A 26571-nucleotide genomic window follows, 5' to 3' on the forward strand; every position below is an offset into this window, starting at 1 on the left:
TGGTCATAGCTTATTAAGTACAACATGATCGTTTATTTAGTGACTATAATTGTGTGAAACTAATTTGAGGCTTGGTATATATATAAATATTGTGGCGTAATTGTCGAGATATTTGGAGATATTTATTTATGGTGGGTCACCCTATATGAGGTTATTTATATCATGTTGTAAATCGTAAAATGCTGGACCATCTGAACGACTTTTACTCGTCTGGTTATAAGTAAGCCAATACCACATGTAGCCATCGTGGTCCTCAAAGCAAAAGATAAAAGTGTGACGATTTTTACATTGGAAAATGTGTGCTTTGTAAACCGGGCGTCAGTCTGCAACAACAGGGCCGTATATTTCACCTACATTTGTGACTAAATGCACGGGCGCTTGTGACATGAAAATAATCTCTTTCAAAAATGGGGATCACGGTAGCTAAGTGGGTAATTCGCTGGCTCGCTAACCTGGAGGTCGGGTGGTTGATCCCTGCATTGGCCGAGAAAGTTCATCCAGATTTTCCGGCGTGCTTCCCCCTTGTCAGTGATGCAGGACGGAGGGCCGGACAAGAACACCTGTCTTGTCGTTCGGAGGAACGCAAAACCGAGGTCCCGTGTACACATGGGTGTGCACGTAACAGATACCATGACAGTTGGAATTCGATATAAGAAAAAAGTAGGCCGTAGTGCCGCTGTCCGGGGAAAATTTCACTGACCGCACACTGTATGGCGTATGCCCGTCTTCATTAGCCCAGTTCGGAGCAGAACATTAGGGCGTTAAACCCCATTTTCATTTCATTGCTTTCAAAAATATGTTATTTGCCCCTGAATTTGATTATCTCCCTTATATGACATTGAACGTAGTACTATTTTTACGCTGATTTTTCATCCGACTAAATGTACACATGCGTTTAAACTGTTTATAATATTTTAATATCGTGACATGTAATTAGGTACATATAGATTATATACATAATAATATACAGCTATAGACGTATTATTTTACAAAGAAACAGAACAATGAAATTCAACAAATAATAACATGATTATACTGCTTGCACTATTGTAATTGTTTGTTCGTTGGATCAGTTCACAGACCATATTTATAAAACATATATATACCTTCTTTTTTTAAAAATGAATTGTGTCTGTGCTCCTTCTCTTAGACACTCTCTCACATATATTACTCAAATTATTTATTTAATTAACATAACTAATAAACGTTTCTAGCGCTGGTGTATACAAGTTTGATCTGAACTAAAAAAAAAACATATTATATTATAATTGTTCATTCGTTGGATGAGGCAATGTATTCGCAGGCGTATGTGACTGGAGCGATGGAGACTAGCGTGATTTATACCGTATGACAAGTGTAACCGCTAATATCTGCTGATTTGTTCTCTTGAAACATACCACATGAAACCAATGCAATCCGCAAGAAACGCGTTTAAACTCAAAAGATGAACATATTATTAAGTTAAAATATATTTAACAATGTGAGTCTGAAGATCATCATTCTCTCAAAGTTTCTACCTACCAAGCAATAAAACAGTTGAAGAAGTGTATTTTCAATTCTTAACCAACATACCCTAGTGCTCCAACGGCAAAGAATCACCGGTTGTACGTGATAAGGAGTAGGGTCGCCTGTCCAACCTCGTGGGTTTTCTCCGGGTCCTCCGGTTTCCCCCCCCCCCACTGCTAAAGACCCATACGCGCAAGCGAATTATTGAAATAAAATTAAAACCATGTTAGTCCCGAAATGACCTAGTTTGTGTCGAGTGGACGTTAAACCCATCTCTCTCTCTCTCTCTCTCTCTCTCTCCAACGGCAAATCCTCCGCGCCTACACGTTAAACTGAAATCAGCGATTATCTTAAGCAATTTGTAAGAAATTTATATTTGATTTCCCAATTAATTGCTGGAACATATCACCTGTGAGCACACCACTCTGACGGCAATGAATAATGACTTTAACGCTAGCAACTGAGTTGCCAAATATAGGTGACGTACGTCAGGCTTTAAGCTTTTACCATTTAAATCCGCATGCACATTATTCATACAGCCGCAATATTAAATGTTGTTACCGAGTAACCCTAGCTCCTAGAATCCAAGTCCAATTAGTAACCTGTGTAGTGTAAGAGTAAGGAAATGCTCTTTCGAGAACATTTGATACAATTTCCTGATTTTACATCTAGCGAAATTATTCTGTAAACTTTTATGACAAAATGTGGGTTAAATGAGAGAGCATAGAGTAAGAGTACACGATACTTTGTTTTGTTTTGTCATTGGTTCAAATGATAGAAAATGTCTGCTAATTACGATTGTCAGTAATAAAAAAAAACATGCTAATGAAGGAGGATCCATAATCATTGACCAATCTCGTATGACTGGTTCTAAATAGCGCGAAATATTTGACAATTTTATGTTAGGCCGTGTTTGCTAGAGGCTAAATCAGAATCCAGATATGTTTCACATTCAGCTAGTTTGCTTTTACATCAAACTAGAGAACACCGATATTGTTCCACGCGATAACTCAACGATTATAGTACCAACGACCTAGATGGTAAAATGTTGAATGTCAATATTGGAATGTATAGCAAACAAGTCTTAAATGTATTGATGTCGGGCATGCGCTCCAAAAGACAAATAAACCCCTTGTCAGAAATTGGTAATTAATTTCGTGCTAAATATAAATGAAATGGGACTTAACGTCCTACTCCCTTGCACCAACCCTCATAATGAAGACTGACTGATGCCATAGGTGTGCTACGAGGGAAATATTTACCGGATAGCGAGACTACGATCTGCTTTTTGATTTCACCCGAACGACTAGACGTTGTTTCTTGTAAGGCCCTCTTCGTCCTGCACGTCTGACAAGAAGAAATCACGAGAAACATTATCGATCAACACCGGGATCGAACCCCATACTTCTTGGTTAGTAAGCCAACACCTTACTCACTGAGACATTAAACTACGATTGTCTGACCTTACTCACACTTGACCGACTTAAAGGCGCTAAATCATATTCTTTGGCACCGAGAAATGGACACAGCGTAATTTAAATGTATATAAACTGATCTACATTCAATCGTTTCTGGTTTTTTTCTGTAATTTCTAATCAATTATGTTCTGCGAAATACGCAAAGGGTCCAAATTGAATGGCAGTCGTGCTATTTCAGTCTACACCGGTAGTATTCTTCTCTGGGATATGTTCATCGAGTCGCTTCATTACAAATAGCGCTCGAAAGCATTCCGGCACGAGATTCGTGTGCCAATTTTAAATTTTAGATTGTGTCTTAAATATAGGATATCAGAAACCCATCTTTTCACGGTAAGACAACAACATCAATGTTAATTTAAATTGACAAATATGTCGTGTTCGCAATGTCGAAGACTTTAGATGATATTGAGTTAAGGACTTGCCTCTTTCAAACACTGATAGCCTCCACACATATCCATTTGTGTTCGTCACATCCGTCATAATTAATTACCGTCTTAAAATGTCTAAATGAGAATTGACGTAAAACGGATGGAACAGTCATTATAAGTTGATACCGGTGAAAGGGTTGAATTTAGTACAGAATTGAATTTTGTTTTAGTTATCGTTGAAATCATCCGCTCCATGAATCGGGTCGTAATCTACTTGGCGTATGGAACTATTTTTAGTGGAAGTAGAAGAATTTGGATTAAATGCTTCACTACGTCTTGAATCTAGACGAAGCTGTCCTGTATTTCTACGCCTGTCCTTCAATGGCGGCGTCGGACTCTTACACTGGAACACCCGTACAAAGGCTTCGCGGAATTTCTTATTCATGAAACAATACGTTATTGGGTTACAACATGAGGAAAAATACGACAGCAGATGGAAAAAGGTTTTGATGAGAGGTGTCACGTGCTTCGATGCGCTGCTAAAATCAAAGATCATCCACGTCTGAACGACGTAAACGGGAGTCCAGCAAATAAAAAATTCCAGAACCACCACGAATAGCATCTTGATTACACGGACTTTGTTCTGACGAATCTTCTCGGGATTCGTGTGTCGAATTCTGTGAACGCGACGACTTCTTTTCATGATGGGAGGGGTTCCTTCCTCAGTGGACGACGCAGACGAAACACTTCGGAATGAATCCTTGAAAAGTTTCAATTCCAATGTCCTGTAACTAGGCATCACAAACCGTTGTCTTGATACCTCGGATCCTGAAAATACAAAAACAGGAATTTGTGTAATAATGGATAAATATATTTAGTTTTTATGTTTAAATAATTTTTTAACATTATTTTAATTAGTATGAAATGGGATTAATGTTCAGTCGACACTTGAGTTAGATCATAATATTATGAGACTAACACTCGTCTTTCTTTTATTTCAATGGTTACCTGTATAATGCAAGGCGGGAAATTTGCCTTGAAGGCGGCGTTACTGCCCACATTTCTTACAATGCTAACTGCTATGCGATATGTTACATGCACTACCGATTTCGGCACGGAACCTTGAATTTCCGCCCTATAAAAGAAGGATGTCCACATTTCGCAGAATGCTCACTGCTATGCGATATGTAACATGCACTACCGATTTCTGCACCAGACTTCGAATTTCCGCCCCATAAGAGAGATGTCCACATTTCGCAGAATGCTCACTATGGTTTTACTTGTCCATCACTGGTTGTTTATAATATTTAGGTTACCGTTCCTTGTAAAACTTAGCATGATAACATGGTGATACGGCGAACCTATAGATTGATAATCTGAGTGCCCTGCTGCAAAAACAAACCCTATATCTGATGAAATAAAGTATAATTTTTTTTTTACAGAATGTTTCACCTGCCGAACAGGTAAATAAACAACATATTCACAAGCATATTATTGATAAACCCTGATCCGACAGATAATGAAGCACCTGAAATATTCCTAAGGTGAATATTCCGTGATTAAATGTTAGTTCTATGAATGATTTTACCACAGTTAAAATTTGACATATTTTCATTTTTTCCCCAATTTTATATAAAGATGCATTATGTAAGAGCTAATCTGTGATCTTCATTAAAACGCGATTGCTATTTAATAATTTAATTTAAAAGTGGTTAATCGAGACTTTGTTTATTATCGTAACAACGGTTAAAATGGAAATTGAGACTATGCTAACTTCGCTCAGAATGAAGTAATTTGTCTGAATACGTTCAATATATTCCCTTTTCATTATAATATGTGTTTAAACTATTATAGCGAGAACTGTCATCTCTTAATCTAAATCCTTACATCATGTATCCTTAATAGGCTTTATTTATTTGACATGCCCGTGTCATATATCAATCTTATTGAATTGAACTTTGGCATTTCATTATATTGTTAAATACACGGAGCTTCAATTGGTTCAATAAAGCACGGAATCAGTTATAATGTCAACAGATAAATAAATATAATATAGATTATTTGATACACGGGTGGTAATTATTATAACTATCCATGGTAAATATGACGTGAAATGAAATGGGGTTTAACGTCCTATTTTTCAGTACCAACCCAGCCAATGAAGACATACAGGGTGCTGTGTGGGAGATGTTGCTCGGACGGCGGCGCTACGGAAATGAAATAAGTATCAAATTGGATAATGAAGACGGGCACATGCCATGCAGTGTGGTATGAGGGATATTTTGCCCTGGCGGCGACGCATTATGAAATTCGGTGAACAGTGCTGTGCGGGCAAACTGTCCCTCATTTATAGCAAACTGCATGATATATGTCCGTCTTCATTATCCAGAAAATAAAGACGTTGAAACCTATTTAATTGCATTTCATTTCCACAAAATATAAAACATTGATTCTGCTTATTACGGTTTTATAAATACAAAAAACATAACTTTTGATCTCTTTGGTATGTCACGTGTGGATTCTAAAAGCCCCTTAAACCTATAATATGTACACAGTCTCGAGGCATTGTTATAGTTCAACCCATGTCCCCATCATACATTTCTGTGATAATGTTCATCCTTTGTGTAAAATAAACCCGATAAGTCGGCGTCTGTGTTTTGAGATATAACATGCTACTTATAATCATTTAACACGCTGTCTTTATGGGTATGAGACTTATCAATAGATTTATTAAACGAAAGCAGAACAGTACAAATATGGTAAAGTCTAGCTTTATCGCTAACTCGATAAGATGATAAAGAAAGATCGATTTCCCCAGACCATAGACTTCCGGAAATTGTAAGCGATACTGACCTTCAGTGTGTAAGAGATAATGCGCCTGATTAAAAAAGATGTTTGTTTCAAATGAGACCAAATAAAGTTACTTTAGTGCATTAAAAGGATTAACGTTGAAGTGGAATGACTACCTGGCTGAACGGCTGGATCAGGGTTGGGTATACCGTTCTATATTGTCCGTGGCGCATGGCAAGTAACGTCGTCTAATCCTTTGAATGATCACGTGTATACGTTGAAGTGGAATGACTACCTGACTGAACTGCTGGATCAGGGTTCGGGTATACCGTTCTATATTGTTCGTGGCGCATGCCAAGGGACGTCGTCTAATCCTTCGAATGGTCCCGTGTATACGCTGGCGTCGTGTACTTAAAAGAACTATTGACAATGGTCAGTGGTAAAATGGGCCCAAGTTGAGTCCAACATGGCCGCCGCATATTAATGAGTCTATCTGGGAAATATCCACTCTAACGCTAACCCTTTTTAGACACTGAACTTGGTCCAATTTAGCTTTTACCCTTTTAAAAAGGATTTGGCTTAAGGTTGGTATTCCCCAAGTAGACTCGTTAAAATTCACCGGCCATTCTGGATTCAACCTGAGTCTAATTGGGGCGAAAACGACGCTGTACGGGCAAATTTTCTTTCATGGCACATTCCTGTGCATTACCCCAGTCGGTGCAGAAGAGTATGACGTTATACCGTATTTTATTAGCCCAGTTGGTGCACAAACGTAGGACATTGAACCCTATTTTATTTCATTTCGGATCCACTTTGGGTAAGTGAGTAAGACGCTAGTTCGCTCTCGGTGTTGGCCGAAAAAGTCTCATCGGGACTTTGCGGCGTAGTTTTCCTTTGTCAGGGGTGCGTGTAGGACGGAGAGCCTGACAAGGAAAGCGCTCTTGTCGTTCGGATGGGACGAGCAACCGAGGTTCCGTGTACACATTGGCGTGCACGTAAAAGATCCCTTTGCAGTTGGAATTCGATATAAGACTACCCCCCCCCCCCATAACACACTGTGTGGCGTATGCCCGTTTTCATAAGCCCAGTCGGAGCAGAACGGTTGGAAATTAAACCCCATTTCATTTCAAATTCACGCGTTAATAAACCTTTTGTGAATCAGATAAGGCAAATATATTTACCAAGTTTCTGTCAAGATTCCTTTTTTAATCATTGAGGGACAATGTCTTAAAAAGCTTATGGTCTCGCTCCACTAGACACAATCATATCCGGCCGCAGGAGACTATTTAAATTTGCAGAAGCAACCCCTTATAATCCTATTAAATATTGCCACGCAGACAAAGTGAAGTTTAAGAAAGGGGATTATCTTGTCATCAACTAATGACAATTTAAGATTAACTTGTCTATATTCAATACTATAACCTGATTAAGTTCAGGTTGAAGGCATAACGGTAGAAACAGATTGATCCAGATTTTGAAGTTTGTCATCGCTAAACGTGACTGTGCAACATGTTCTGATCAGTATAGTTTGTTTGCCAGTAAAAGATTTAATATTAAAGTAGCTAAGTCTCTAACTCAATATCATCAAAAATCTTCGACATTGAAATCACGAATTATTTGTCAATTCAAATCAACATTGGTCTTGTGATCTTACAGGGGAAAGATGGGCTTCTGATATCCAATATTCAAGACAAAATAAACATTTTACAATTGGTACACGAATCGTGTACCATAATGCGTTTCAGCGCCATTTGGAACAAGGGAATCAAAGAACAGGGCTGGACATATTCCGCAAGTCATGTCAAATGGTGACGCTATATTCTTATCTGGAGAGCATGCGCAATACATACGCTAAAGATTGCTATTCACATGAGACTTCTGGCGTATTTCGCCGAACATAACTGATTAGAAATTACAATAAAAACAGAAGCGATTGAATGTAAATCAGTTTATATACATTCATATTACATTATTATATGCGCTGCGACCCATTTTTGTCAATTTCTAGGTTCCAAATATTAGTGATTTAGCTCTTTTAAGAATGGAAATGTTGTTTTAACGCCCAGTCGACATTTTAGGTCATTCGGGGACTTAACATACATTATGCAAGAGCTAAATCTGCCTATTGCAGGTCTTTTTTTAGGCCTGAAATGTTATCTAAATTATTAAATATACATTAATTATTAATTAACTTATCCAGACCATAATCAACTCCCGCTAGCCTGTGGTGTTTATTGGATTAGTTTCCGATTTGCTGTTCGACTTCCATTCAAGATTTAATCATGAAATGGATAATCGAGACATGTTTTTTTTTATCGTACCGACTTTAGTAATGATGATTGAGGCTAGGCCGAAAATTCAATCGCTTAAATCTCGGTTCCGAGTGGATCAAATTTAACGGAAATTTTCAGCAAATTCCCTTTACATTATCTGTTTTTTAACTATTATAGTTAGAACTGCCAGCTCTTTATCTAATCTCCCATAATGTATGTTTACATACAATAATTGATGCTTCTATCTTTACGTATACACCGTGTTCAACACAAATGGGAAGCGATATCAGGTGTTATTGAAAGCAAATACACCCCACCCCCACCTTCTTGTCACATGGAGGGGACAGCTTTATTTCAGTAAATAAAGATACTATAATGCAATTCTAGCGCATATCTATGTTTTCTCATATTTCTCGGGATTTTCCATGGCAGTTTCCCCTTGTCAGTAGTATAGAATGAGACAGTGTATATTCGTTTGGTTGGGACGAAAAACCGACGCCTCGAGTCTATGTTAGTGTGCACACTAAAGAACCATTGACCATTGACAGGTGCCCCCCTTAACACACTGCATAGCGTATCCCCGTTTTCATTAGCCAAGTTGGTGCAGAAAAGTAGGACGTTAAACCCCATTTCATTTCGTTTTCTGCTAGAGTAATAAATTGTCGCTTCTCAACACGTCGGATCGTGTTCCGAATCCGATGTTACTGGAGGCATAATACCTCTCAACATGTTAAGCATCAATTAATTTTATTTTATTTCTATAGTTATGCGTGTTATGAGACAGAGAAGTTAATTCAATGTTTGTCTATGATGGTGGCCCAGACCATGGAAATCGACTACCAAACTTGATTCGAGTCACACGAGACGGATGTATAATAACATTATCTAATGATTCAATAGATACGTTCATTTATTTACACAGTCCACCTTATGTCTGGAAGAAAGATCGTGTGACAATTGTGAGTGGTAACAAAATGATGGAGGAAGACAACAACAAGTGCGAGAGTATCCACATTTTGGCATTTTAATGTTATATAAAAAAATAAATGTCCACAATCGATGCGCAATTAGACAAGCGTGTCAAGTTTTCTGTCGGTTGTACTTGATTTAGCTGAGCCTTCGGGTTTTTTCGAAGAGCATCGCCCCCAGGAACAGTTCCTAGTCCAAAAAGGTGATCCACGGTGACTCAGTAAGACGCTGTCGTTTGGTGTTGGCCAAGAAAGTCCATCGTGATTTTCCGGCGTTGTTTCCCCTTATCAGTGGTGCAGGACGGAGGTCATGAAAAGGACAGATGTCTAGTATTCCTGATGGGACCCCCCCCCCCCCGTTAAATATACATGTCTTACAAGAACATATTTATGTAAATGCAAGAAAGAAAAACCCGGTTTCTCTGAATGTCAGCCAGTCGGGTGATTCTTTTGATGTTTCCCATTTCTACACTTCTATTGGTTTACAGAGGACATAAGAATGTCCTCGGAACAAAAAAAAATACCATAGTTCATGAAACAGAAATAACAATTATGTACCAAAGAAGAACTGGGGGCGATTTGATGTACCCTGTTGACGTCAAAATCAAGATCCTATAATCCTATGAATCGAAAGGCCCAGGGGGTCAACGTCACATCTCAGTAACAAAATATCAAGCAAGAAAATATATAATTTAGTGGGTGACGGCCTGAGGCATTCCAAACCCACAGACACTTAACCTAATATACTTGTAGAATAACTTCCTCTCGTGATTTTAGGTGCACAGATATTTTAAATATCGGTTATAACGGTTATATTTAAACATTCTTCACTTATAATGGTATCGTGTGGGTTTTGGCCCCCTTTTAGCACGCCAAGTGTCATTGGAACTCCCAGTTCATGTACTTTCTTTGGAGTCATTACTTTTATCCTAGGGCATTCATAATTCTTTGCAACACCCTATTATTTAGGAAACCCAGGTCATTCACGCATCGTGTGGCTTTTGGTCCCCTTTTAGCACGTCAAGTGTCATTGGAACTCCCAGTTCATGTATTTTCTTTGGAGTCATTACTTTTATCCTAGGGCATTCATAATTCTTTGCAACACCCTATTAATTAGGAAACCCAGGTCAACCCGTTTTGCAATGGAACTTCCAGATTATTCCCTTTTCATTGGAACTTCCAGATCATTCCCTTTTTTGATGGGGGGGTGGGGGGTGGATGGCCGAATGGTTGGAACGTGCGCGCTGTATCATAAGGCCTGTCATTGAGGCTGTATCATAAGGCCTGTCATTGAGTCAACTGGCGTGGTTTCGAATCCCCGGTTGTACGTGACAAGGAGTAGGATCGCCTGTCCAACCTCGTGGGTTTTCTCCGGGTCCTCCAGTTTCCTCCCACTGTTAAAGACCCCTACGCGCAAGCGAATAATTGAAATAAAATTGAACCATATGTTAGTCCCGAAATGACCTAGTTTGTGTCGAGTGGACGTTAAACCTCATCTCTCTCTCTCTCTCTTTCCCCCCTCTCTCTCTCTCTCCCTTTTTTTGATAGAGGAGTAGGGTCGCCTGTTCAACCTCGTGGGTTTTCTCCGGGTCCTCCTGTTTCCTCAAAAACTGCTAAAGACCCCTACGCGCAAGCGAATTATTGAAATAAAATTGAACCATATGTTAGTCCCGAAATGACCTAGTTTGTGTCGAGTGGACGTTAAACCCCATCTCTCTCTCTCTCTCTTCCCCCCCCCCTCTTTCTCTCCCTTTTTTGATAGACCGTTCCATTTTATTAATGGTGACTTACCGTTAGTAAACATGGTCATATTACAATCTGTTCTAACGTCTCTGGCTAGGTTACGTATAACACACCCATAGCCAATCGTCATGATCAGCACTGGTACCACGAGTAAAGCCAGGTCCAGGAACACACTGTAGGCCTTCTCCCAATTAGAATCCGGCCATTTTTCCCGACAAGAATGGGCTCCACTGGGAAGGCGACGGTGAGATTGAAACACGGCTATAGGTGTCATGATTACAGCAGATAGTGCCCAGCAAACAGCGATGCTCCTGTAGGAATGGGACAAAGTTTGCCACGATCGAGAGTGGAGCGGTTGACAAATGGCGTAATATCTCTCCATGCTGATGGCCACCAGAGTAAAACAACTAGCCCCCACGGATACAGCTGAAATGAGAAGAAACAAAATTCAAAAATTATAATCAAATCAAATTGTTTTGATGATGGTGGTACTAATACTAAAAGTGCGACAGATATGGTTGGTTAAAAGTTAAAGGCGCGGGTGGTGGTGGTGGTGTGTGTGTGTGTGGGGGGGGGGGCGTATGTAAGATTAGATAAATAGCTGACAGAACCCGCTATAATAGTTACAAAATAGATAAGGAAAAGGGCAGAACCCGCTATAATAGTTACAAAATAGATAAGGAAAAGGGCAGTGTAGCCTTGATCGTCACTGATGCCGTTGTTAAGATAATAAAGATAACAGACAAAGTCCTCATTATCCACTTTTGCGTTACATCATTAACTGCAAATCGTATTTAAATCTGTTGAAAATCTAGATTATCCGATGCCATTGAGGGTTGATTATAGTCTTGTTAAGTTAATTAATGTCTAATTAATAATCTATATAACATTTAAAGGGCGTATATGGCTCTATTTTTTAGAACCTTGAAATAGACAAAGTAGTTCTAAAAGCACATATTATTGTAATATGAATGTATGTAAAGCGATTTATATTCAAGTCTTGAAAAACAATATTGTAATTTCTAATCAATTATGTTCGGTGAAATACGTTAACAGTTCAAATTGAACGGCTTTCGTTTACGTCTGCTTGGTACATTCTACACGTTTTTAAAATTATTATTTTTGTCGTTTGTGAACCAGACATTAGTAATTACTTCGACATTGTTCATTACAAAATGGCACCCGAAATGTTAATTGTGTCTTAAATATTGGATATTGGGATCCTATAGTTTCACGGCAAGATAACAAAATCAGTATTGATTGAAATCGATCAATATTGAATGCTAATTCGTGTTTTTAATTTCGAATTTTATAGAAAATATTGTGTTAGCGATTTAGCTCCTTTAAGGCACAAAGAAAGACTTGCAATAGGCGTGAAGTCCCGCAAAGCATATGAGAATAGTAAGGGCATACAAAGAGGGGTGTGAGGACGGGACTAGGAAGCCTTCTAATAATACACTTTTTATAAATAAAGCTGATGGTAGAACGACTGCACCATACACCACAACAGAGTGACGAGACACAGTCCACTCATCTATAATATATATATATAAACACAATTTAGTCACGTGCATACTGAGCACGAACTAAAGCATTGACGAATTAATCATCTATTCCATCTTGTGGCATTACCCAAGGAGTTTCGCGAAAACAAAAAAATAGGCAAAGTATCTTATAAACCCCATTCCTTTACAATGCACGCATATTTCTTTTAAAATCTACACACCAATATTAATGTTTACACATTGTGTATCTTTTGTGTTTCTTTTAATTTGTTAATTCTTGTTCACATTCATTCATTAACACAACTCGTGTGTCTACAGACATGTGCGTGTTCCTCTATTTATCAGTGATGTCCACATGTCGATCTACTAATGTATTTAATGTACCTAGACACCAAACTCGTTTTCTTTATAATCTTTAGACATACAAATCTACTTCCTGTTGTCAGACCCGTCAGTCTTATAAAAATAACACCTATGAGATTCCGTCAGTTTTTATTGGAAATTGTCAGACACAACCGAAATAGAAGACGAGAATTCGCTTCGCTTGACAAATTTTGATGGAGACCTGATTAAAGACACTATCTTATTCATATAAATCTTATTGTAAAATATTTGTTGACAGACCTTGGCTGATGCTCCGGTCATTACCGAACCTGGAGCTCAGGTTGCTCAGGTGGTCAAGCGCTGGTTCAATAACCGGGATATTTGGGGTTCAAAATCAAATGCCATGGTGTTTAACGTCCTACTATTCTGCACCTACTTGGAAACTGAAGACGGACAAATGCCATGGAGTGCGCTATGAGGAAAATTTTACCAAGATAGCCGCGCTATGGCCGACTCTTATTTACTCGGGACCTTGCCCTCGGTTCTACACCACTGTCAAGGGAGGACAATTCGGGATTGAATTCCAGTGTCGGCCAAGAAGGGCCCCGGGAATTTTTACCATTATCAATGGAATGAAAATTTGATCAAGACAGATATTATCAAATACATGTCATAATACAATATCGCAGTATATATTACTCCGCGGTGGCTCAGGGAGTAAGACGTTAGCTTGCTAACCTAGAGTGATGAAAGTCGTACAGGAACCATTGGCGTTTGAAATTCGATATAAATGTAGGCCATAGCGCCGATGTACGGGCAAAACGTCCCCCATAGCACACTGTATGGCGTATGCCCGTCTTCCATCTCATGTCTCATAAAGGGACCGGGAGCCCAGGGGACCAACCTAGCTGAAAAATGTACCAATTTTCTCCTATATGGTATCAATGTATGTATATCTGATATCATCAGAATGTAAGTCTGCCGGGTTTCTGGTGGTGAGTGTGGTATACCACGCCCTAAATGCCATGACCCCCAACGAGGCTAGATCAGCTCAAAAGTGTACCACATGAAAATCTTACTGCAGTGTACCGTACATCTTCAGGTATAACAAAAACACTCTGACTAACATTTCTAGTGGTGGGGTACCCCTGACAGAGCTATGTAATTGCCAGACATTTGTAGTGGTGGAGTATCCCTGACAAGAGTTATCTAATATTTAGACCAAAGCTAAGCTAGATTAGCTGAAATCTGTACCACCTAAAACAGCTTTGGAGTTGTTCAGTACCACCACAGGAGTCATGATTGACCACTGCCAGACAGTTTGTGCGGTGGGTTACCCCTAACAGACACGCCCGAAAATGCCACGCCCCCAACTAGGCTAGCTTCGCAGCACTGTTCCCGTGCGTAGGATACTAATACCTAGCACGTATTGAAGAGGCGATAAACTGCGATTGCAAGAAATTGATTTTTGGGCAAAAAACATTTTATGGGGCTAAAAATGCGTTTTTGAAAAATAAAATTGTTCCTACATCCGCAGTTTATCGCCTCTTCCATATGTGCTAGGGATTAGTATTCTACGCATCCTGGCATAATTTTTAATTTTTTGGACCAAAGGAACAGTGCCGACTAATCTATCCTAGTTGGGGGTCGTGTTATTTTGGGCGTGTCTGTTAGGGGCAACCCACCGCACAAACTGTCTGGCAGTGGTCATTCATGATTCCTGTGGTGGTACTGAACAACTCCAAAGCTGTTTTAGGTGGTACAGATTTCAGCTAATCTAGCCTAGCTTTGGTCTGGAAATTAGGTAACTCTTGTCAGGGATACTCCACCACTAAAAATGTCTGGCAATTACATAGCTCTGTCAGGGGTATCCCACCACTAGAAATGTCTGTCAGAGTGTTTTTGTAATACCTGAAGATGTACGGTACACTGCAGTAAGATTTTCATGTGGTACACCTTTGAGCTAATCTAGCCAAGTTGGGGATCATGGCATTTGGGGCTTGGAATACCACACCCACCACCAGAAACCCGGCAGAATTACATTCTGATGATACCAGATATACATACATTGATACCATATAGGAGAAAATTGGTACACTTTTCAGCTAGGTTAACCCCCTGGGCTCCTGCTCTATAATGAGATTGGTCCTTACAACTCCAAGAGTAGTTGTGTGTTTATTTAAGGCATGAAAAATATTATATGTTACATATTAATTATGTGTTTAAAAGGATTAGCATGGTTAGCTCCGGCAATTCAATTTCTGGAGTCACTTTAGTTCAGATTCTGAAGGTCGTGTCAGAGTTCGTTCATCATGGAATTTAAGACGAATTTGTTTCATTCTTGTAACTTGTTTTTGTTCCCGAGTTTATAATTACAACGCTGGTCGTACAATGTGCAAGGCGGAGGGTATGGCAAGGAACTATGTCGAGTCGTTCGGATGTTAAAAGAAAAACCCTCGCGATTTTGTTTACATGTTGGCGTGCATAAGAGAACACTTGACACTGGAATTCAACCAAGTGCGGGCTTCCATAAGTTCATCTTATTAGCCTGGTTAGTGCGAACAGGTGAGATGTGAAACTCCATTTTTTTATCGTAATTCATGGTCCTTAACTCTATATCTTGTTATCGCCTTAAAAATACAAACTACTCATCTGACAAAAACCTAGTTATATCCCTTGGTTTTATTGATGTACAAGTTAGGAACTTATCGCGTCATGTAATTGGATTCCTGGAGTAATAACCACTTAGATTCTGATAACAGAGACAACTTGAGAATGTAATATAGTAGAAAAACAATTATACCATCATTTCTACAAGCGATAATCAATTGTTCTAAAACTGGAACGGTTGACGATGACTGGTGGCAAAAAATTGCTTATCATGAAAGAGACTCTCACTTTGATTATCGTCGCGAACTAGTAAAATAATTTTTGGTTTGATGTCGTTCTCCATTACAGTAGGATTACGCTGCCTTGGTCAGGTACATATTATAGAGATACGAGGCGACTGGTATCTAGTGATATAAAGTCCGTAATGTCTGGCTAAATATATTTATTTTATTAATCTAGCGCCTTCAGTTTTTATGTGATTCGTTTACCAAATGGGGTTCTTATTAGCAGTTGCTGATGTTATGTACGAGGCAGAGTAATTTTATGACACCCTGTTTTTTTCAAAACTCTTCTACCACTTATTAAAATTATGTTTTGTTTCTTTTAAAAATCCATATACTATATTTCCAGTTCTATATACGATTCGGATCTTTAACTACAAGGCGAACTATGCTTTCCCTATTTCAAAATTACAAATTTAAACGGACTTTCCTGGCAGACAAAGGGTGCTGATTTTTTGATTGGTTTTTACCCTAGACGCAGTGAACGTCGATTTAAGTAGGTTAGGCCAGGACCTCTTCACAAACGCATGTATACGTCGACCCAAATAGGTTATGGCTACTGCCTATACAGGCACATATATGAGACCCAAGTAGGTTACGACTACTGTCTACACGGGCGCATACATGTCGACCAAACTATGTCGGCTAGGACTTTCTATACAGCCGCAGTATATGTGGACCCAAGTAAGTTACGACTAGGACTTTGTTCACTGGTTAGGACTAATATTTATTGCTATTATATAGTTACATTGTCACTCGTACGGAGATTGGTAATTTGTGTTTTCCCGAGCATACGCACTAACGATGTGATATAATAAAGCAATATTTATTATCTACATCAGATATAGATATTACAACTAATTAACCGATTTTAAAGAATCGAACAACATACATGAAGCATTCGGTTTGTTCAGAATATTTGTTATTTTAGTTAATGCACCAGTTCAACGTACTCTTTTAACATTCAACAGTAGATCGGAGTTTATTGCAACATGTTGAAATAAATAACACCCGACTCTTTTTTTAAAAGAAAATTGAAATGATTGCTTTATATTATCAAAATGCGATTTTGAAGGAAATAGAAACGTTTCCCGGAGTTGCGAGTTTTTTGTATAAGCAAGAAGCTACAGTAGATAAATATATTCACATTATGATTGTCAATATGTAATCTTTGAATTCAAAGCTAACTAGGAGCTTCCGGGTTGGGCCCCGCGTTGATCGAAAATGTTCTTCGGGTTTTTCTGGTCTATTTTGGCTTTGTCGGTGTTGGCGGAGGGAAGTTCGGACACTGATCTGTGCCTAATAATTCGGTACGGTACCTCATGTTTGTGTTTAGTCCGAACGACTAGACGCTGTTTCCTGGCGGGCACCCAGTCCTGCACCCCGACAAAGGGAAACTCGAGGTACTTCCTCATCCAACCTGGGACCTTCTCGTTGGTGAGCCAGCTCTCTACCCACAGAACATCGTAGCTCCCGGATCTGTGACGATTGTAGACACAGAGCTCTCATATCTATCAATATTTTTCAGTTGACTACCATCAACATAACGAATACAGGTTTAGTTTAGGAGGTCTAAAGCACCTTACTTACACACGATGACGAGAAAAGGTTTTGATACCGATAGGGTACACGATGTCGAGAAAATGTTAAGGCACAGACAGGGGTACATGTTGTCGAGAAAGTATTGGGGTACCTACTAAAGTACACGATGTCGAGAAAATATTATGATTCCCGGTACACGATGTCGAGAAAATGTTATGGCACCAACAGGAGTGCGACAATGACAATATGCAACCATGCTTATAATCAAGAAATATTTATATTAAAAATAAATCAGGGAATGCAATTTATATAGATTTTCAAACAGTAGTTTTACAGAAAGAGAGGGGAATTGATTTTCTATTTAAAATCGTACAAGTACTGACGCATGGCAAAAATCATATTTCTAGAATGAGTAGGCTATTAAGTAACATATTGTTGCAACGCTTTATCACATAGATTAATAGAATTCTCCATTAAGTTTGATATCAAATTTTATATTTTTAAAAGATTAATGTCTCGTCAAAACATCATTTTACCATTAAGAAAATAAGTTATAGAATATGATGCTACATCGTAATTTGCATGGCTATATTTCTAGCCCCCATCCCCTCCCTCAATGCAAATTTCCAGTGAAGGCGTTCGGGTGATGGAAGTGGGGGTGTGGATGACTGACTAATTTAAAAGATTCTGCGCGATGATGATTTTGGAAAATTGGCCGAATAATTGACAGATCGTTTCATCAATCCACAGACCCATGAGCAGCGCAAGTCTCCACAAGGTGCAAGAGGTGGTGTGGGTGATGTTTAGTCGAATGATTTAACGCGTGGGCTTTATTTCATAAGGTCTGTCATAAAGTGGTTTTGATTCATGACACGGAGTCGGGTCGCCTGTTTAACCTCGTGGGTTTTCTTCTCGCTTCCGGTTTTCCCCCACTGCTACAGACCCCCACGTGTAAGGGAATTATTAGAATAGAATTGAACCATATGGTAGTCCCAAAATGAGCTAGCTTGTATCGAGTGGACGTTAAAAGGCATATGCCCGTCTTCACTATCCCTGTCGGTGCAGAAAAGTAGGACCGATGGCTGTGGGTAATCGTAGCCATGGTGACAGACTGCTGTAGTTAGTCGTAGCCATGGTGACATATGTTTGTATCAATACTAAAAGCCAACCAAGCATACCCACCCACCCTAATTCAATAATATAATATAATATGCATAGCTGTACCTATTTAACCTGACGTCGCGATGGTCACGTATACCTATATCGTAAATGTAAACAACATTCACCAAAGGGTATGCTTGCTGAAGTCAAGAAAATCTCAAATATTATTTATCTGTTTAAAAAGATGTGATGTAATTTTTTTTATAATCGATTAAAGATTATCGATACAATCCATCATTTAAATTACATGTCATGTAATAATCGTATATCGATATCGATTAATCGGTAAAATTGAGTTATAAATGAGGCGGAATACAAATATAATTTACAAGGTACCATGGTTCGGTAAACAACATTAAAAAGGCATTATCACTTTCATACCTACAATATCTTGGAATCACCGAATTATCAAATTGTACCTTTCATACCCCCCCCCCCCCAAAAAAAAACCTCTATGGGATGACTGAATTATCAATTTGTACCTTTCATACTCAAAACAACCCTAGCACTTACCTAATTATCAAATTATACCTTTCACACGAAAAACAGGCATAGGATCACCGAATTATCAAATTGTAATGTTCATACTCACATCAAACCTTTGGCCCACCTAATTATCAAATTATCTCTTTCATGCACAAAACAACGCTGGACTTACATAATTTTAAAATTATACCTGTTACACCCAAAACAATCTTAGACGCGATCGCCTAATTATCAAAGCAACTTTAGATTCACGGAATTATCAAATTGACACTTCCAAACTCAAAACAACCTCGTGCTCACTAAAAATACAACTACTGACCTTATAAGTAATGCTTTTTTTCACTAGCGTCAGATATATTATCTCTCAAAAAACACTGATCAAGTAGACTGCAATAGTACGACTCGTAATGGAGTGGCAGACTGTTCTCACAATTTCGCACACAATTTAATTTAAATTTGCCGATATACCGTCAATTCACGTCAGATCGAAAACGCTTTCAAATACAGACCGGCGAAAAAAGGACTAATTCATCTTAAAGAAATACATTAAGGGTTATTAAAAACATTGATTTAAAAAAATCTTCATGAAAAACCTAATTACACACCATTAAATGCAAGTTTTTGCGGTCCCTTTAAACTTGGGTAGTTAATAATAGGTATGTACTATAATAAGATCCATATCAATTTGCTGTGTTAGAATGAATGACCGAAATGGGATTTAGCGTCCCGCTTTTCTGCACCAACCGGGTAAATGAAGACGAAAAAAAAATACACGTCATACAGTGTGCTATGAGGGAAATATTGCCAGGACAGTAAATTCCAACTGTCAAGGGTTCTTTTACGCACATACCAACATGTACAATGGACCTCGGTTTTTGGTCTCCATCCGAACGACTAGACGTTGTACTTTTCCAGGCCCTCTGTCCTGCACCACTGACAAAGAGGCACCACTCTGCAGAAACCCCGGGAATGTTCTGGTCGAACACCCTGATCGAACCCTGGTCCTCCTGGTTTATGAACCAACGCCTTATTCACTGAGCCACTGTATTCCCTGGTACACTAGGGTAACAAACATGAAATCAAAGTATAGATTGGGTTTACCGACAAACCGGGGTTCCCAATCTGATTAAAACACAGATCCTATTTCGTTTCGTTTATAGTTTAAAATTTCATTTTATTTGTCTTTACTACACTAGGATCTGGAAGAGTTGTTATATTACCGGAGTTTTGGTTGAAGTGAGGGATAAGCCAGTGAAACGGTCTGTTACAGCGACTTCTTGGCGTGCCATGCAGTGAACTGTGGGAAAACCACTAGGAACGCCAACGCTGATTGATTAATCAATGTCTGACGTCATAGGGCGAAAAGCCGCTCGTAGGACCCCTGACACGACCTTCGAGTACAACTTGTCAGATCTTCATGTAGCGTAGGCCATCGAAAGTATAAAATAACGAAACGAAATATAGATCTGTATGTTAAGCAGATTGCGAGGTTCCGTGGTAGTTGCCATTCGAAGAAGAGGTTTCGGAAACGCCACTGCCCAGGCGCAATTACTATTCGTAATCTTCATTATCCCGATTGGACCAAACAATAACACTTTAAACTCCGTTTGAGTTCATTTCATTTCATTTTCTTTATCGTTAATAATTGTTACCTGAATCGCCATAAACAATGTAGGAGTCAAATATGGAAAGTAATACTTTAAACCCTATTTCGTTTCATTTCATTTCATTTAATTTCATTTCATTATCTGTATTACGGCGCCATAGTTAATAACTGTTTTCTAAATCGCCATAAACAATGTGGGAGTCAAATATGACAAGTTAACAACAGTCATATTATTACTTCTGGTGTGTTAAACATTATCATTTAAATCAGAAGACCTTCAAGTCTCCCGTCAAAAGTCAAAACCTAGTAACTCACTTTTTTTGATCAAAATTGAGTTAGGACCAAATTTGTAGTTACTAGGGTATGTGCTTCCTGTTGTTGTACTATAGATATTCCGATCTTTTGATTTTGTAAGCAGTTACACCCATGACACAACCTAGCAACTTCCTTCATTTGCCTCTAGTAACTCATAGTTAAATCAATGGATAAGCTGGGGTTTAATATTCATTCATTACGTTTTCCTTTGTTTTCTCAAAATAAGAAAAAAAATGAGTTAATAGGTTTTGCCTTTTGACGGAAGAAGTGATAGACACCAGATAGTTTGTTTCGTAGGCTATGCATACCCACATTCGTATATTCAGGACCCCATTTAGAAACCAAATAAGGTCAGCAATCTCGGTCTACTTTCGGGGCTATCTTATATTCATTTGCGGTTGCACTCGTGAATTCTAAATTACTCACTGTAAATTTTTTTGTAGCCCACGACTCATTTTCATGATTCAAAAATTAAAACGCTGGCGACCTTGAAGCCCCTGAAATGATGGTCGCAATGTGCGTATTCTTTTATAATTTACTCTCATTAAAGATACTTGCGTATTCTCAGATTTTACAAGCTATCGGTTGATTGCTTTTAGAAAACTGGCATTAATTTAATGTATGCATCAATGTTAATAGCCCAAGCCACAGTATGTCGGAGAACACGTATCCATATGTCCGAAGCAACCCAAGCCACTTATTACTGACATTCTTTGTACAGGACACAATGTTATAAAATACATTTTCTGTATATTACTACGCGACGTTCCGAATATGATTATTTAATATATATCACGCAAATATGATCATTGATGGGATAGTATATACATGATAATGATAACCACTAATTACCTGGAAGGAGACCTAGATTAATTAGTATAAAAGTATTATAGAGAGTATCAAGATTGATTATGGTAACGCGAAACATTTGATAAGGCCTTATAAAATTAATTGATACTTGATCAAACGAAATAGTTTCGATCGCTCGTGAGGTTCCTGGGAGCAGATTGGATGGAACTGACTGAACTAACAAATTAATCTTGCAATTACATACATGGAAACTCGCATTCTACTGCCTTTTAGTCATGCCGATTATTGTAAATATAGTAAAATGTTTATTTAGTCCAAGTATTTTTAGCTTAATTACTGAATATGGTTCGGAAAAAAATGGCGATTCAGACAATCTTATTGATATAAGTAAGAACAGCACTCATTTAACATGGCTAATTTGGTAAAATGCAATACTGATGATGCAAATAAATTTCTTTCAGGTTTTAATAAATGAATTAATGATACAAATAAATTTCTTTGAGGTTTTAATAAATTAAATTTAATCGTTTTACTAGGTTCTAAATAATATTTCAAATAAATTGATAAACTCGTTTCTAATTATATGTCCATGTCCGATCGCTGAATCGTAAAATCTTTATAGGCGTCCTTTCATCTGACTTTGATCCGTTCATCGACTAACCATTTAACATCGTTCACCAGCCTGTATAAATTAGACATCACCAAATGGTTGCCAAAGTCGACATGAACTAAAAAAATTTTTTTTTATCGTTTTCAAAGCAGAAGTCTAAGATTGTCTTTGAAAAAATTCACCGATTACGTAATAACTCATTCCAAACCATCATTAAGTTATTGGCTGATTTCCGGTATTCTGAAGGGATTTGAAGCAAGAAGTCGTTTCATCAATAAATGCTTATAATTGCAGTTGATTTCAGATTTGTGTTTTTTCTCTAAATAGACATAAAGTAGTAACATTAAAAAAAATTTAATGAATTTATTTTCTATCCATCTGAAAAGTGTTTTGAACTAAATGACCTGTGTGCTCAAAGTTGCTATTTTCTGATCAAATAAATCATTAACGCCCGGGTCGTGAAAAAGTTTGTTTTCCAAATAGAGGATATTGGTATAATATATCTGTATTCGTCACAACTTTAGGTATTTGGGTTTAAAGCCTGTGTTGCAGATCTTCCGCCTGTTACCTCTACGGTTGCGGGTCCAGTGAACCATTGCCTCCTCGTAATTTTTGACTATATTTGGGTTATTTTTATTCATTCACGCAAGAGAGAAATGAAATAAAATAGTGCTTTACTTGTTATCTTTCTGTGCCAGCTAGGAAAATGATATTTGCCCTGGAAGCGGTGCTACTGAATCTAGTTATTCCGATTTCCAACTTTTAGTGGATATTTAATGTGACGCAAATGGTAACACGGTACATGGTGGCTCTCTTGTTCTTCCTATCACCCGAACACATGCATTTCCTTGCCAGAGCCCCACGACCTGCACCATCTTAAAGGAAACCACGCTGGGTCAACGCCGGTAATGGACGAGCGTCATACCCACAGAACCACCGTGGCCGCAACGCAAGAGAATTGACTATATAAATTAATAACCTGTCTTAAAATGACCCCGTGTTTTAAACGACGTTAACATAACCATCTTCATTATCCGATTCGGTGCAGAACAGAAGAGCAATAAACCCCATTTCATTTCTTTTAAACACCATTTCATTTCATTCCATATCCTATAAATAGCCGCTGCTCTTATATTTCATAATAAAATAGGTTCTGATTCTCGTCCGAGATAACAACACTTGTCGTCTGTATTTGGTGATACTTGTGTTTGATTAGAAATGGTTCCACTACTGATATCTTCCGTCTTGCTCCAGCCACAGTAGTGGATCATTCTAAGGACTTCCTCTGAGCAACTTTTGTCGTAATTTGATCACTAACCCCTTAATTTCCAATATGAGTTACTATCTCCTAATTATCACTTACCATCTCCTAATTGAGAATTTTTCAATTATTTATTTGGCCCTTATAATATGCTTACGTAGTATGGCTATGCGATATTTCTGTCGCATTTAACATGGCCACCAAACAAGAATTAAAACGAAATGAAATAAAATAAAATGGGGTTTAACGTTCTGCTCCGGGTGAGCCAGTGAAGACGGGAAATTTTGCCCGGACAGCGGCGCTACGGTCTACTCTAATGTCGAATTCCAGCTTCCAAGGGATCTTTTACGAAGAATAAGAACACCTTTTGTAACATAATTACTTATTTCCATGCAAACTGTGGTGATAAGTGTAGAGAGTTTTGCATTTGGAATTTGAAGCTATTTTTACTTGCGCAAAGTCTCGAACAGTTTATCAATTGTAGCAGCGTACAAGACAAGACGCCGTTACAATATTACAGCTAGTTTTTTTTTATATAAAGTGAGATAGGGCAACACCGTCTGAAGGATGGTAATTATTGTGCAACGTTCACACCAGTTTAACCTTGGGCAAGCTAACACCAACTCTTCACTCCGCAAACTTACTTTTAATATTAGATCTAACATTTAATAACAGTTTAGTTCAGAACACGCCTCAAAAGATAATCTGATTATAGGTGCCTTAAGGACAGTGTCTAGTAATCCCTTTAGTTCCAGATGAACTCTCTACATTAAATCGTCCGCCCATTACTTGAGTTAAATGTATGTCCGCTTTTTGTAGGGTTTAAAAATACAACTTCTTATCAAAAGATAAATACTTATAAACATGTGGCTTTTATGTTTGAAGTAGACTAAATTAGAAAGATCAAATATTTGTCCAGACATCTTCAGGACGTCCTGGTGTTTAATTGAGAGTTATCGACATAGATTAAAGGATATAGTGCTCAATTTATAATTAATATGATTTAGACTGTAATATTTAAAAGAGGTCAACCCGTAACTCAACATTTTCCAAAATATTTGAAATTAAAAATACGAATTAGAATTCAGTATTGGTCCATTTCAATCAATATTGATGTTGTTATCTTGCCGTGAAACTATAAGACCCTAATATCCAATATTCAAGATACCATGGATATTTTAAAATTAGTATACGAGTCGTGTACTTTATTGTTTCGGGTGCCATTTGTAATTAACAAATAAACACATTTCCGATAAGGCAATGCGGAAATAACTTGCAATGGGTGATTCAAAGACGATAAAATAATAATAGTTTTGATGAAACCCTGTATAATTGAAAAAGCAGGTGGAAACGAAGGCCGTTCAATTTAGACCGTTCAGATATTTCACCCAACATAACTGATTATAAATTACAATATTTTTTTTTAAAAAATGAATATAAATCACTTCATATACATTCATATTTGATAAATATTAAAATATGTGCTTTTAGAACCATTTTCGTCTATCTAAGGTTCCAAAGAATGAAGCCATACGCCCTTTAAATGGGACCTCCTGTCGTCGTTTGCAAAATGGAGGACCCATGTTTGATCCAGGGTTAATCGTTATAGTTCCCTGGGAATTTCCAAGGCGGTGCTCCATAGTCGGTGGTTTTGGACGGAGGCGCCGCCTATGCGTGGGCGTAGAAGGACAATTGCCAGTTTGAATTCAATTGCTGTTCGGGCAAAATTCCCCAAATGACACACTGCATGGCGTATGTCCGTCTTCATTAAGCCATTATATGCTGAAAAGTAGGGCGTTAAGCTAAGCCATATTTCATTCAATCATGCAAGTTGTAAACTCGCATATATTTTGTGCAACATAGTAAAATTATTCACAAGACAAGGGTTTCATGCGTCACTGTTTAGTTTAGTGGAAAAAGGACAGACATTGCACCAGGTTAAGATGGTGAAATACGTTCTTTGAAGCATGGCTCCAGGACAAAATGTAATTACATATAATGGGGGTTATCGGCCTCCCTTCTTAGACCAACCGCGATAATAACGACTGGCACGCGCCACGCAGTGCGCTATGAGATTTTGCCGGAACCAGAGCGTGTCTGTCTAGTTCTCATCTATTACCAACATTCAAAGTTAGTATTAACGGATATGTCAATGAGTTTAGCACCTCATCTGAATATATAGAAGCTTTATCCTACACGTATGACAAGTTAAAACTTGACTGGAAAATCCGAAGGAATTTTCTCGGCCGTCACCGGGATTGAACCTGTGATTTCCGGTTTAGTGAGACAGCGCCATACTGAATCACGCATATCTATGTGACGTTGTAGGGGGTACCAGCCATTGGACGTTTATACGATGAACAGATTTGGAATAAACGTTGGGAAAACGATCGACACTTTCGTTTTTCACACAAATCAAAGCAGTCGTATCATTTTAAAAAAAAAAACGGATTAAAAAAATAATGTTTGCATGCAACTTGTATCTCGAGAAAGCGCGTGAATCTGGAACCCGTTGAGAAATTAAAGCAGTCGTGACCTTTTAAAAACAAACCCGGAATAGAAAATATATGTTTGCAGGCGACTTGCACCGACAGAAAAACGCGTAAATTTGGACCCCATTGAGATTATTATTATCATTAAGATATTATGGAACGACTTAATGTCCCAATTCACATCAATCTCCCATCAATACCCTTTTAAATGATTTCCGTTCTGATCTATCAATCGATCATTGGTCAATTAGGCACTTCTTATATTTCCTACCTTTTTCTACATTCAGACAGCCTTCGGGAAATTATCTGATTGGTGATTACTTTTAAATTATGTTTCTTAAAGAGAATAAGTTATTGTTTACATGGGTGAACTTAATACAGATGACGTCATTGTGAAATTATTTAACATTGATGACGTTAACGTAATAGAACAAATTACTTG

At 38.2% G+C, this 26571-nt stretch overlaps 1 protein-coding gene across 1 annotated transcript in view; it reads right to left on the reverse strand.

The window, feature by feature from the left end:
• Nucleotides 1-988: 988 nt before the first annotated feature.
• The window catches only part of LOC126829814 (cholecystokinin receptor type A-like), a 36409-nt gene continuing 10826 nt past the window's right edge, over nt 989-26571 (reverse strand). The window contains exons 2-3 of the mRNA XM_050559949.2: nt 11175-11552; nt 989-4180 (exon numbers count right to left, since the gene is read on the reverse strand). Coding sequence (XP_050415906.1) covers nt 3579-4180; nt 11175-11552 — 980 coding nt within the window. The 3' untranslated portion in view covers nt 989-3578. The remainder of the gene's footprint in view (nt 4181-11174; nt 11553-26571) is intronic.

Source organism: Patella vulgata, chromosome 8 (genome assembly GCF_932274485.2).
Source record: "Patella vulgata chromosome 8, xgPatVulg1.2, whole genome shotgun sequence".
Classification (NCBI taxonomy): domain Eukaryota; kingdom Metazoa; phylum Mollusca; class Gastropoda; family Patellidae; genus Patella; species Patella vulgata.